Raw genomic sequence first — 13633 nt, 5'->3', positions numbered from 1 at the left:
TGTGAAGAAAAAATGCCTCCCTTTGCTGAAAACCGCACAAAACTGCTTGTACAAGGAAAGCTTTGGCTGGAGCCTGTCCAGAACTTAATGAAAGATCCATACAGGGACAAGGGTGGGAGGGAAGAGTTTGTGAAATGCAGATTGTTTTAATAGAATACACACAGCCCTCTTCCAGCTGCACTATCAGTTTCATCAAGGCTTGACCTTGACGGAAGCCTGTTGTTGTTTGGGAGGGCCGGCGTTTAGGGTTCATGCAAAGTTTATGATGCTTGGACTGTATACACTATGTATATAGTTTATATATACGTATGTCTGCTAATCTCCGGGGGAACACAAAGTGGAACAAGCAGCCCGTGCAATGAGAAGTGAAGGAGACCGACCACTGTCTGCTTGCCTCAATGCTCGATGATTTTATTTTACGTTGTGAAATAACTAAGCAATATTAAAATAATAATATTGTGATTTTGATATCTGTGAAATACACCCCCCTCCCCCTCCCCAAAAACCAACAACAAATAAATAAATACCAAATAAAAATAAAATCACATAAAGAAAACATGTGTCAAAATAAGAGACGAAGATTAAATCAGAATTTAATTGCTGTTTATCTAGTTAGCCTATAGTGGCTATGAAAAACAGCAGGAGAGACAAGTGTAGGTCATCATACTGTACCCACCACTCAGTGTCCCATAAAGCCAGAACAAAGGCCTTATGTGTGCAAGGCAGTGGTCCTTTAAAAGATGGCCCACTTTCTCCCCGCTGCCACGCAAACATTCCTGACTGACATTCAATCAGGGAAATTTGAACCGAAGCAAGATGGTCTTTTATTAGTACCGCCCTGTTTGCTTGACTGGTCAGCTCCAATATGCGCGGCGGCTTGAGTGGCGTACTGTAAGATGATGGGTTCTCTCTCTGATAAGGGTGAATGAGGGGTAAACTGCTATTCTGCAGAAAGGAACCATCAGACCTCATCATGTCGCTCCTGGAGAGCCATGTCACGGGCCCTTCAGAAACCAAGTGACAGAGCAGCCAGCAACGCTGGGCTGCTCCCCTCCTGCTGCTAGTGGAAAATACACCCTGTGAATGCTCCCCCAACTGGAACTCTTTTTCCGTCAGGGCAAAGAAGATTATCGCTAATCAAACAAATACACAATATAGATTTTGGCTGCAAGGTTAGGTCTATTACTTATTTTACATGCTTGCCAAATGAGTGTATTATTTGGCATTGCTACTTGATAGAAACGTATGAATAGAAGCTAGTCATGTGTATTTGTCATGCAGTATATTTCTCACTTAATAGACTTTACTGGCAACATAAAAATAGTATGTTATAAAACTGCTCATTACATTTTTTATCTTTTTTTCTTTCATCTCTAGAAGAAGAACTATCCTCAGAGTTCTGTGTTGCTAGCATGCAAAAAGGGTTGGAGCAGAGAGTCTCTACCTGCCCCCGATAGCCGGGGAGAGCCTCTGGTGAGATGCAGTGCCAGGCGACTGCATGCGGCTGTGGCATGGTGGCTGTGGCATGCTCAAAGTGATGACTTAGGTGCTGGAGTGCAGATTGCAATGCTCTCCCACCGCTCACTTCCAATTAGGCAGCGAGCCGAGTGATGCGTCTCGGAGCAGAAGCTTCTAGCAGGCATCAGAAAGAGCAGTGTTTGGCTCGCTGACATCACAAAGGAAGGGACTCCTGGAGCTAGCAGGCAACCCGACCTGATGTGGCTATGTGAGAATCACGATTACTGTCCACACAGCAGACAGGACACAGACTTCTGGAAATCCCCTCGCTGGTCTTATGACACAAAAAAATATAATCCCATATCTCTAGAATAAATACAACCAGAGGTTGTGGCACCATGTGGTTTAGACTGCAGACAACCATAGGCTATTTATTGTGTTTATTAGGATGTTGACGGCACGTGCACTCTAAAGTTTGTCCGTTTTTTATTTAACAGAATGCTGGTTGTGAAAACATTTTTGATTAATTGCCATAATTATTGTGATGATTTTTGCCCAAATGAACAGCCAGATGGCAGGATATGGTGTCATATCTGTGATCCTAGCGTATTAATCTGGCTCTGGGTCCATCTGAGCACGTCCTGCCATTTGCTCCGTTCTCAATCTGTCTTCAAGTTGCCTGTGCCTTCCTTGAGATGTGAGGCTATATTTGATTATATTGGACTATTAAATATTTAATTTGAGGCTGTATGAAAGCAAGACATTTATCTGCATGAATAGCTTGTGTTTAGTGAAGTAAGTAATGCGCTTTAAGTAACATCCCCTTCATGCATACGAAAATTAACACTAATCTTTCTGTCTCATGGTTTTGTTGTATAACCCTGAGAGAAATCAAGCAAAACCACTTTGTGGCATTTGAGCATTTTAAAAGAAATATACAACATTTAAGCAATGGATTTCTTCTGTTGCTTATGGCCATATCTTATAGCGCGGTACTTACTATAATCAGAACATATATTCTAAATCGCATGTTTTAGAGTGAGCTGGTTTGTCAGTCACATTGTTAAGTCAGTTAAGAGCGTTATTGGAGTCATTTAACTCATAAGTCTAAATGTCGAAACAAAATAAGGGGTCAGATGGAAGTGAAAGCACTCCACTCACAAAAATCTCATTCTGTTATATCAATTAACCCCGAGACACATTTCATCAAAGGCAGCAGCTTGAATCCAATGATTCTCTCTTTATTCTACAGACATTGTCCTTGGGCTTAGGGAGAGTGTGTGTAACCTGACAGGGAACAATGAAGTGAGGTGTTTACAGATCTTTACAGAACGCTCCAGGGCTCTGAATTAGTGCTTTACCATTTATCATGTGATCCAGTTAAGAATTAACTGAGGATAAGTCATACTATCCTCTGAATGTGTGACAGCATATCACGGAGATCTTGATGTGCAATGCTCACCTGACATAGTCAAATATTAAACCGCATGGCATGTGTGTCTCCTTCGATGATAACATGCCAAACCTGTCAAATTGTGGTGACTAATTCTTCTGTACACTTTGTATGACAAGTATAACACTTTCATAGTTGTATTACTTTACACCTTTGTTTGAAATCCTAATGTGGTTTGCTGATGAAGTTACCAAGTATTCTAAACAAGTAATATAGGTAGCTGCTAGTTAAGCAACCAGCTGAGCTTTGCTTGGAAATCAGTTCGTATCGGCAAGCTACACCATCGTCTTACAACGTATAAATTCCAATATAATGTAACAGAGAATGTGGCAAACAGACAAGACTGAAACAGTCCAGAGACCAGTTAGCCCAGATATGCTTTGTTAACGTGCATGCTCTTAGACAGCAAGCCTTTTTTTCTCTGTCTGTCTGTCTGTCTGTCTGTCTGTCTGTCTGTCTGTCTGTCTGTCTGTCTCTCTCTCTCTCTCTCTCTCTCTCTCTCTCTCTCTCTCTCTCTCTCTCTCTCTCTCTCTCTCTCTCTCTCTCTCTCTCTCTCTCTCTCTCTCTCTCTCTCTCTCTCTCTCTCTCTCTCTCTCTCACTCACTCGTTTTTCTTTTTTCTTTACATGGCATAAATCCGGGAGATGAAAATGTCATAGAGCAGGTTCATTTTGCAAAGAGGTTTTGATTGCCATGTGCGTGTAATTGATTGTTCCAAGGACAGGGGGAAATCTAGAAATGTCATAACAGTCCTGCTTAGGTCGGTCCCACCGCCAGGCAATCAATGGGAAGTAAAAAGAGATATTGATTTGCGAGCAGCAAAAACTGTAGCTTGAGACAAGCAGAGAGCGCCGGGGAAAGTGGCGCAGACGTGCAGACCTGTCACTGGCACCTATGAATTACCCAATCTCCTCTGAAGATAGTGTTACCTCTGATGCTCACAAAGTCCTGCACTGGGTATTGCAGCTGTCCATTAGCTAAACCCCTCAGGCTGCTAACTCACTTTGGCTTGTCAGATTAATGAAGGAAATGTTGACCTTCCAAGGGATAAATGTTGATGTTCTCACTGTTACAAAAGTTTCTGCCATGTTAATACTGGAAACACAATGCCCTTTTAGGGCTGGCACAGACATTTCAAACGTGATTGGCGTGTTTTGAGTAGTGTCAGTTACATAAAGGGAATGTGGGGTGTATTTTATGAGCATACAAATGCTGAAAGATGACATTTGAGTCTGTTTGTATATGTATACTGTATGTAGTATCAAGGAGGCCATATACTGTCATTGTCGTAGTGGTAATATGATTCCAACCTCCTCAATTTCCTACTCAGTTAGTTGGGCTCTCAACATGTAGGGGGAAAAAGCGCTTGGCACAGAAATAGACCACTGCTTCTGGAAATCCAGGCCTTCCAATGCCAGGAGTCTGTACTAACGGATTAATGTTATAAACACTTCAAGTGCCTGATTTATGATGGACACCCCAGGTTTTTTGACCTTTGCATATGCGTGTCTGAAGATATAAATTTGTAGTGACACAGATTGGAGGCTTTACAGCAGTTTATGACATGCTAAATCTCAGGCCTGGTGAGCCGGCCTCTTGTTTTGTACGGCTATTTTGGCTGGCTGTTACAGTACCTCCACTGGAGTTTTAAGACACGACTCATGTAGCAGACAGTTACTTTTTTCTGTAGTTCATGAATAAAGGTTCACGTGCAAGTAGGCCATGTACAGTGGCTACTGGCTAGCTAGCTGGTATATCCCATGTGTTGTTGTACTTCCAATATGTCTGTTGTAATCTGTTGTAATAGTTACTTCCAACACAATGGCAATGTGCTTAACCCCTTGAACTTTAGCGTCCCTATTCTAGCGCGAACATTATATATAAAATATCAAAAATATTATATCTACAAGCTCACAATATTTGCGTTACGACATGTTGTAGATCTGCTTCTGTATATTTGGCCAAGAGATTTGATGAAGAGGGAAATACTAGCACACTTACAGTAGTATAGAGCCCTGGGGGAGCCTGGTCAAGTAAGTAGCCTATATCGCTGTCGGGTAGAAACCTCATATCTCCTTATTTCGACTTTTTATGGGGTTATTTTCCCGTAAATGAATGCCCATACTACTACTGTCACACAAAAGTCCCACAAATATCACAATATCAATATCGACAACACAACGCATCGAGGCACGTTGTGAGCTTGTAGATCGGCTATTTTTGCTTTTTTTTTTTTTTTTTGAGAGAAAAAGCAAGTTCAAGTGAAAGTGATCAAGTGTGGCTGTAGGTTTTATAAATATTTAACCAATGAAAAGTATTAACGAGAGCTTGTAAGTAAATAATAACTACAGATTATTTTTTCAGTTTCCTGAAAAGTAACAGTTTTGGACATACAGTACACGGTTTAAGTGGTTCATTGCTGTATGTAATTTTCTATAATAATGGGCGGGGGGAATGTGGGCTGTATACGTAAATGGCGATGCCCTTGACTTTGATCTTGTGGTCTCAAGCAATGTTCTGTTGTATGCAATGTTGCCAGATTGTGTGAGAAAAACAAGCGGCCAGGTCACAAGAAACAAGCCAAAAAGAAGTGACTATAGTTTGCATGATCAGACACACAGGTCGTCCCCAGCAAAATGAGCACTTTAACCCCTATACCGCTCACAACGCGTCGCTTCGCGTTGTGAGCTTGTAGATCTTATATTTTCAAAAGGTCTTGAAAACATTTGAAATATTTTGAATATTTTTGAAACATTTTAACAACACAACTCTTGTATGGGGGTTCCTGGCAAAAAATATTTCATGTGGGGGTCTGCGGACAAATACATATAATTTGGGGGTCCTTGACATGAAGATGTTTGCGAACCACTGGTTTAAACAACATTAGGAAGGAAGCCTGAATAAGCAACTACACTTTAGGAACAAGCTCCAAAAAAACACAACCCGATAACTACCAATATTTATAAGCGACTTTACAGAAAAACAAGCCCAAAGTTGCTTATAATAAGCAGACTTGGCAACACTGGTTGTAGGCTGAGGGCTGGCGAAGCACAGTTACAAATGATGTGAGAGGAGGAGGAGTTAGACACGCGGGTATCTTGGAGTGATCCCTGCCAGAAGGTTAATTGGTGCCTCTGGATTTCTGTTACTGTGGGCATCTGATATAAAGGCGTAGAACAGTGGGGAAGGCGGCCGGTTATCTCTGTCAATTCCATCCTCAAATAGTAAGATAGGAAGACAAAAATGTACATATGTGAGCTGTTCAAAGTTGTTATTTTCAAGTCAACAGGATAATAATGTTTATTTATATTATTTACCAGGGACAGAGCACATTAATCAACATGTGAGTTTTCACGTCCACATAAATGAGCCAGAGTTAGCCAGAAGCTAATTTTCATCTGTAGTCCCTGAGCAGGCTGTTAAAAAGTGGCAAAACTATCCGTACAAAAACAGACATATCAATACAATACAAGACAAGTAAACATAGTACAGGAGACAGAGCAATTACAGTAAAGTATGAGAAATGACACCAGCGACAAATGGAGCTGATAATTACCCATGATTCCAAATTTGGTTTGCTTTAAGCCATCTCTTAAGGTTGAATTTGAAGGTCAAATAGTTGGTGGTCTCTTTTACTTCGGTGGGAGACTATTCCAGTGATGGCGGCTCTAACAGAGAAGACTGTTTTACCAAACACACTACGTCTGAATGGTACATTGCAGTCCCCTCTGGTAGTTGCCCTTGTTGCTCTGTCACTACTTTCCCTTAATTCGCTCTATGAACTGTTTCATGGTGGAGGTGCAAGCCCATTTAAAAACCTTACAAATGAGACAAGCATCTACAAAATGTTTAAAGCTAGTTGTTAGATATGGTCTTATGTGCCTGAAATTAGACAAATCGAATTTGATTGTGTTGGCTACATTTTTAACATGTTTTTTTAAAAGTGCGCCCGTTCAGAGTATGGGAAAGGGGAAAGTATCCCCATTGGCTTAGAGGACAGCCAATCAGGCAAATGTGTCGAAAATCTGTCGAATGCAAATCTGTAATGTGTTGAAAGTAGGTCTGTCTCTTCTTAGACCAGCTTTGCAAGCTGGTAAAAAAAGTGTTTGCTATCACTTCATGATCTTCAGTTAAAATTCCATTCACTTTAAGTTCATATACCTATGTTTTCTGATCTTTATTTCTTCCAGTTAATTTATTTAGGTTTTCCCAAATGAATTTCCCATTTCCCCTTGCATCTTCTATTACTTTAATTTAAAAAAATCTGCTTTTGCTTTCCTTAAATTCCTAGTTTTTTTTCTTTTATCCTTTGTTAGGGTTTTTCTTTTTCTTCTTGAATGTAACATTCATTCAAAAATAATCTGAATATACTGGTGAGTTTTTAGTGATAGAACATCAGTTTTTCTGTTATGATGTAAACAAAAATATTAACCCTTTCCATCAAACCATCACTGGCCTGGGAAAGTGCTCATTCTCCCAGTTTCAGGTCCTGGCTAACCAATCCTTCAGTCCCACTGAAGACTTTGAGAAGTGGAAGACATCAAGTGGAAGCTTGTCATAACCAATGGCACTCTCCTTTCCTCTGTGAAAACTATATATAAGATGATAAATAAAACATTCCTCTGTACTCTGTACAACTCTCCCTCTCAGCATCAAACGCGTTTCGGAGGCCATCACTTTTCTCAGACGGCCATTATTGAAGCGTCTCTCTTGCGGTAGATCAGGGTCACGGCACATGGGGGATCTTGTGGTGTATACTGTATGTGCGGCCTCTTGTTAACGGCCCGGCCCCATCCTACCATGTTTGTTTTGAAATGTCCGAGTCCCATTTCCCATCTCCATCCATTAGTTGGCAAGTAGTTCACCTCCAGGGTTTCTCTGAAGGCACTTGTGAAATATTGATATATAAAAAAAGAAAAATCAGAATGCGAAGAAGGGAGACATTCTAGGACTGCCCAATGTGGAGCTCTTGAGTGCTCATCTTCAAGCCTTCCCCTCATGGAGTGCCCTCTATTCAAAAGAGAAATATTAACCACATGAAATGCATACATGTAAGTGCCCGGACAGGCCTGTTATGTCCTATTCATATTTAACTCGGGGCACAGCTGCCACGTCTCTCCCAAAATGCACATTTTCCCAACGTGACTATGAGGTGGAAAATACAGCTCAGATGTGTGACAAAACTGACAAACTGCATTTATTGCAGGATATCTTCAAAAAGATATGCAAATAGTGTTGTGATATTGTCAACGTGGGCTTTTTTGGGAGGGTGGCTAGATTTGAAAGAATTTGAAATCAATAGTATTTGACAGGAAGGACAATTTTTTATAGCTGTGCTGATGTTATCGTGAGTAAATCTTGCAGCTACACGAAAACAGACCTATATGCTGAATCTGAGGTTCTGCTAATTGGATGATGGTAAATATGTCAATTAGAAATACTGTTGTTTAATTATTATTGCTTAATTGAAGCGATAACATTTGTGCTCCATGAGTTGGGAGAATGAGCAGGTGAATAATGAAAGAAGTAATTGCTGTTTATGAGGCTGTCAAGGAGAATATAATGATGTGACAGATTGCTGGTAATCTCTTGATTTTTTGTGTGATTGTCTAGTGTTAATACTGATAATTAAATCAGTTTTTTCACTGCTATTGACACCATTTCCATCATCCCCATTATTGTCACCATTATTCCAATTTTCTTTTTTTGATTCCTCTTAACAAAATCAATTTATGTATGCCAAATTACTAAATATAGAGACCCTTTAATAAAGACCAAAATGTGTGCTTGTTTTTAGTGCTGATGTAGGCCAATTATAAACCAATACCCTCATCCTCTCCAGTCAGTGATTTTAAGTTATTGACAGCAGACTTGTGGGATATTATCTCTCTGCATGTGTGGGTGTATGTGTGCGTGCGTGCCTATGTGTGTGCATGTGCGTGTGTGTATTCTATTGCCCTATTGTGTAAAATAGAGTGGCTTCAAGCAGATAGAAAAAGATATGAGATATAGCCTAAAAAGGAAGGATTACATTTTTGTTGCATTTTAGAGACAAACATAATCACTGTGGAATAGGTCATTTGCAGTAACACTTAGCCTGCCCCAAGTTAATCAATTGCCTTTTGTCACTCAGTGGCCAACGATTGTTGTAAACATCTCAACATCAGGCTAGGAAAACCTTTGACACAGCTCTAAGTCAATGGCCTGTCGTGAATCACATGGAGCTGTTACACCAGACTGTTAGTGCAGGCATTACGTTCAGTCATACTGTTGACCCTCTCAGCACACCAAAGAGCCTCCATTATGCAGTCTTGACTGCCTTCATATGTGTGTGTGTGTGTGTGTGTGTGTGTGTGTGTGTGTGTGTGTGTGTGTGTGTGTGTGTGTGTGTGTGTGTGTGTGTGTGTGTGTGTGTGTGTGTGTGTGTGTGTGTGTGTGTGTGCGCGCGCGCGCGCCTGCATGCCTGTGTGCCTCACTATTAGCCTATATATCATGGACATACATATTTCCAGTTGGTTAATAATAGTACTAATAGAATAGTACTCTGACTAAATAGTACTGTGACTAAATAGTCACAGTACTAAAAGCACTACATTAAGACCCAATATTTTCTTATTCATTCCAATGTATATTATGTATTTTAAGACTTTGTTTCCCTCTTTTGCAGTGTACACGCCCGGCGACGATGACACCATTCACGACTCCATTGTGGAGGAAGAGGGTGAGAATGACGTACAGACTGAGGAGGAGTGTTCCGAGAAGACCAGCCCCAAGGCCTCAGAGGACAAAGACGCAGACAACAAGAGCACTAACAGCTACTGCGAGCAGAACTCTCCCGCTAGTGTCCTGTCCAATCAAGAGGCAGAGCTGGAGTCGCGTCTCAGCGACAGCAGTGACCACCTGTCGGACTTCAAAACCTCCTCCCCAAGCGAGAGGCTAAAGGAGGAGGAAAGCTGCAGCTCAAAACATAAGGAGGACATGAAGGGCAGCTTGGAGAAGATGAGGGCCGTCTATGCAAACTTTCTCTCCGATTCCTACTGGACTGGACTCGGGATGGACTTGAAAATGGGCAAAAGCACCAGCAAGGCCAATTGCGACAGCACCAACGGAAGTGCCAAGACCGAGTTCGATTGGCACCAGGACGCACTCTCCAAGACCTTGCAGCAGACCCTCTCCCCAAAGCCTGTGTCTAAACCCAACCTATTCAGCTCCGTCCACCTCTACAGGCAAAGCAGCAAGGCCTGTGGCTCGGTGTTCACTGGCGCTAGCCGCTTCCGCTGCAAGGACTGCAGTGCGGCATATGACACTTTGGTGGAGCTGACGGTGCACATGAACAAGAGTGGCCACTACCAGGACAACAACCACGGCGGCAAGCAAAGCAACTCCTCGACATCATCCTCCAAATCGCGCAAGCGAAACCACGACAGTGAAGGGAAGGAGGACGCACAAAAGGTTTTGAAATGCATGTTCTGTGGCCATTCGTTTGACTCACTGCAGGACTTGAGCGTCCACATGATTAAAACCAAGCATTACCAAAAAGTGCCTTTAAAAGAGCCCATCCCAGTACTCACGCCAAAATTGTTGCCACCAGCAAAGAAACGGGCTTTTGAGGCTGCACGGCCCTGCTCCCCAGATTCCACCACTGGCCTGTCTGCCTTCAGTGAGGCACAACGGGCCGCCGCCCTTTCAAATGCCAACAATAACCGATATGGCTACCAAAATGGGGCAAGTTACACCTGGCAGTTTGAGACATGCAAGTCTCAGATTCTGAAGTGCATGGAGTGTGGGAGCTCACACGACACCCTTCAACAGCTCACCACGCATATGATGGTTACTGGACACTTCATTAAAGTCACCAACTCAGCCTCCAAGAAGGGCAAACAGTTAGCTCTCGATCCCTTGGCCATAGAGAAAATGCAGGTATTAGCAGAGCCGGCTGCCAATGAAACTGAGGGAGAAAAGGTGTCTCCGAAAAATGCTTCCCCCAGGGACGGTGAGAAGGACAGCCAGGGGGAAGGCACGTCTGACAAAATGGAAGAAGCTGAAGTAAAAGACGACAAGCAAGAGGGTGGTGAGCAAAAGGCAGACAATGGGGCTTTTAAATATCCTTATCTCCGTGAGGAGGATCTTGAACAGGGCTCCGGCGGAGGAGGGGACATCCTCAAGTCTTTAGCCAACACAGTAGCCTCTGCCATTAACAAAGCTCAAACAGGGACACCGAGCTGGAGTGCCTACCCCAGCATCCATGCTGCATATCAACTCTCTGGGATCATCAAAAGCGCCCCCCTCTCAGCATCTCCCCCTATTCCATTAAAGCAGACATTCAACCACAAGCTGAGGCCCATCGCCCCAAAGGAGAAATCTTACCACGGTGCCGTGGGAGTTGAAACTCCCCCGGGACAGCATCAAACCATGGACATCAAAAAAGAAAAGGTTGGCATTAGCGATGGTAAAGAAAGTCAGCACATTAAGTTTGATCTGGCGGAGAACGATGACAGCGATTGTCAGGATGACTCCTCTTCCTCTTCAAAGCTTGATGCCGACTGTGTGAATGAAGGGAGTGAAGCGATCAAAGGGAAGTTGAGCCCAGATTTCTCTGACAGAGGCAAGACGCCGAGTCCCACTGGCAGCAATGGACGCAGCGCTGCTTCAGAGCTCCTCAGTGACACTTCGGATATTCTTGGCATAAACCCTCTTAGCGCGCTGCAATCGGTTCTGAACAATCACCTGGGCAAAGCAAATAAGCCCCACAATTCAAGAGCCGATAAACTATCGGCTCGTACCAAATCTATTTTTACAGAAATCAACCGCAGCAATGACAAACCTGCTCTAATGCTTGGAAGTCCTGTTAGAAATAGACCTAACAATGCCTTCTTGTTTGTTAGTGATGACCAGCCGATAGATCTGACGAAATCGAAGCATAGCAAGTCGAGTTCCTCACTGCTACAGCCCTCCACCCCGATGCCACAGAAATATGCTCTTTCTGACATCGCTGATATGGTCAAAGTTCTTCCTAAAGCCACCACACCAAAAGCCTCCATGCCAGCAAGGATCCCCACCATGAAACTGGAATCTGATGTCAGGCGATTCGAGGACATGTCAGCTGAGGTGTATTCCGTCCACAAACGTAAAGGCAGACAGTCCAACTGGAATCCTCGCCATCTTCTCATCCTCCAAGCGCAGTTCGCTTCCAGTCTCTTTCAGACCTCTGAGGGAAAATATTTACTCTCAGATCTCGGCCCTCAGGAACGCATGCACATCTCCAAATTCACTGGGCTGTCTATGACCACCATAAGCCATTGGTTAGCAAACGTAAAGTACCAGTTACGGAAAACCGGAGGGACAAAATTCCTCAAGAGCATGGATACCGGCCACCCGATCTTCTACTGTAATGACTGTGCATCCCAGTTCAGGTCGCCTCCCATGTTCATTTCCCACCTGGAATCCCATCTCGGGTTCCAAATCAAAGACATGTGCAAAATGCCAGTAGAGCACCTCACAAAGGTGGAGGAGCCAGAACTGTCAAAGGCCCTCAGTGTCAGGGCCACAGAGGCCCTGATCACAGACGAGGACACTGACTCAAAGTTCAAATGTAAACTCTGCTGTAGGACATTTGCCAGTAACCATGCAGTCAAACTACACTTGAGTAAAACTCACAGCAAATCCCCTGACAACCATTCACAATATGTGGAAATGGACAAGGAGTAGAGCTCTTAATATTACTGTCACATTTTGGTTTGTTGTTTTGATTTTAATACACGGGTCAGATATTTCAACTTTCTTTTTCCTTCCAAGTAGCATTGTATAGTATGCATCTTTTAAAACATTTCATTGAGTACAACAAGGACACACTGGTTAGAAATTGTATAAGGAAACAGTAAAAAGATATCTTTGCACCCTGCTCAATTGCATCACCACCAGTAATGAAACGTATTACTGCTTGAAGAAACATAATTGCTGATGTTTGCATGCAATAGCTCTGGCTATGACTACTATTTATTTGTATGATATGTCAAGTTTCAATTGTATTTCAAAGACCAAGTAATGAATTAATTGTACTTTACAACTTCTGTGATACGATACACCTGCATAAATGTGCAGCTGTTAAAACAGGTAGCCAGACACATAACACACATACTGAACTGTACAGTGTATTGCTATGTAAAGATGTTTTGTGTTGCAATGATAGAACAGAAAAAAGCACTTTAATAAATGTTTAATCACCAGTTTAGACTCGGATTCTGTATATGACTAAAACAAAAAATTAGATAGTTTGGAAACAAGAATATTTCACATGTAAATATATTTTACGGGAAGAAAACAGTGTGTTTCATGTAAAAGAATAACAGCAAGACATGGTACCTGCACCTTTTTTACCTATTCAAATAAAGAGTTAACATTTGATAACAGCCTGTATCCTTTTAGTTTTTAAAGTCTTAACAGTTTTTTTTAATATACTGCTTTTACATACATACATACATACATACATACATACATACATACATACATACTGTACATACATACATACATACATACATACATTCAGATCAGCGTGTGTGTGTGCGTGTGTGCGCGTGTGTGTGTGTGCGTGTGTGTGTGTGTGTGCGTGTGTGTGTGTGTGTGTGTGTGTGTGTGTGTGTGTGTGTATTCAATTAATATAATTGGTATGGTTCTACAGTATTATGAAAAGAAGATATCCCTGAACAGCTAACCTTATATAACT

At 42.3% G+C, this 13633-nt stretch overlaps 1 protein-coding gene across 2 annotated transcripts in view; it reads left to right on the top strand.

Annotated features, from left to right (window-relative positions):
• The window catches only part of tshz2 (teashirt zinc finger homeobox 2), a 52273-nt gene extending 38991 nt beyond the window's left edge, over positions 1-13282 (top strand). For both annotated transcript variants that reach the window (XM_084068338.1, XM_084068339.1), the window contains exon 2: positions 9578-13282. In XM_084068338.1, coding sequence (XP_083924464.1) covers positions 9578-12618 — 3041 coding nt within the window. In that variant the 3' untranslated portion in view covers positions 12619-13282. The remainder of the gene's footprint in view (positions 1-9577) is intronic.
• Positions 13283-13633: the final 351 nt, after the last annotated feature.

Source organism: Gymnoscopelus microlampas, assembly GCF_963454915.1.
Source record: "Gymnoscopelus microlampas genome assembly, chromosome: 10".
Classification (NCBI taxonomy): domain Eukaryota; kingdom Metazoa; phylum Chordata; class Actinopteri; order Myctophiformes; family Myctophidae; genus Gymnoscopelus; species Gymnoscopelus microlampas.
The sequence above is the reverse complement of the archived record's forward strand: the minus strand, read 5'-3'. Positions and strand labels throughout refer to the sequence as shown.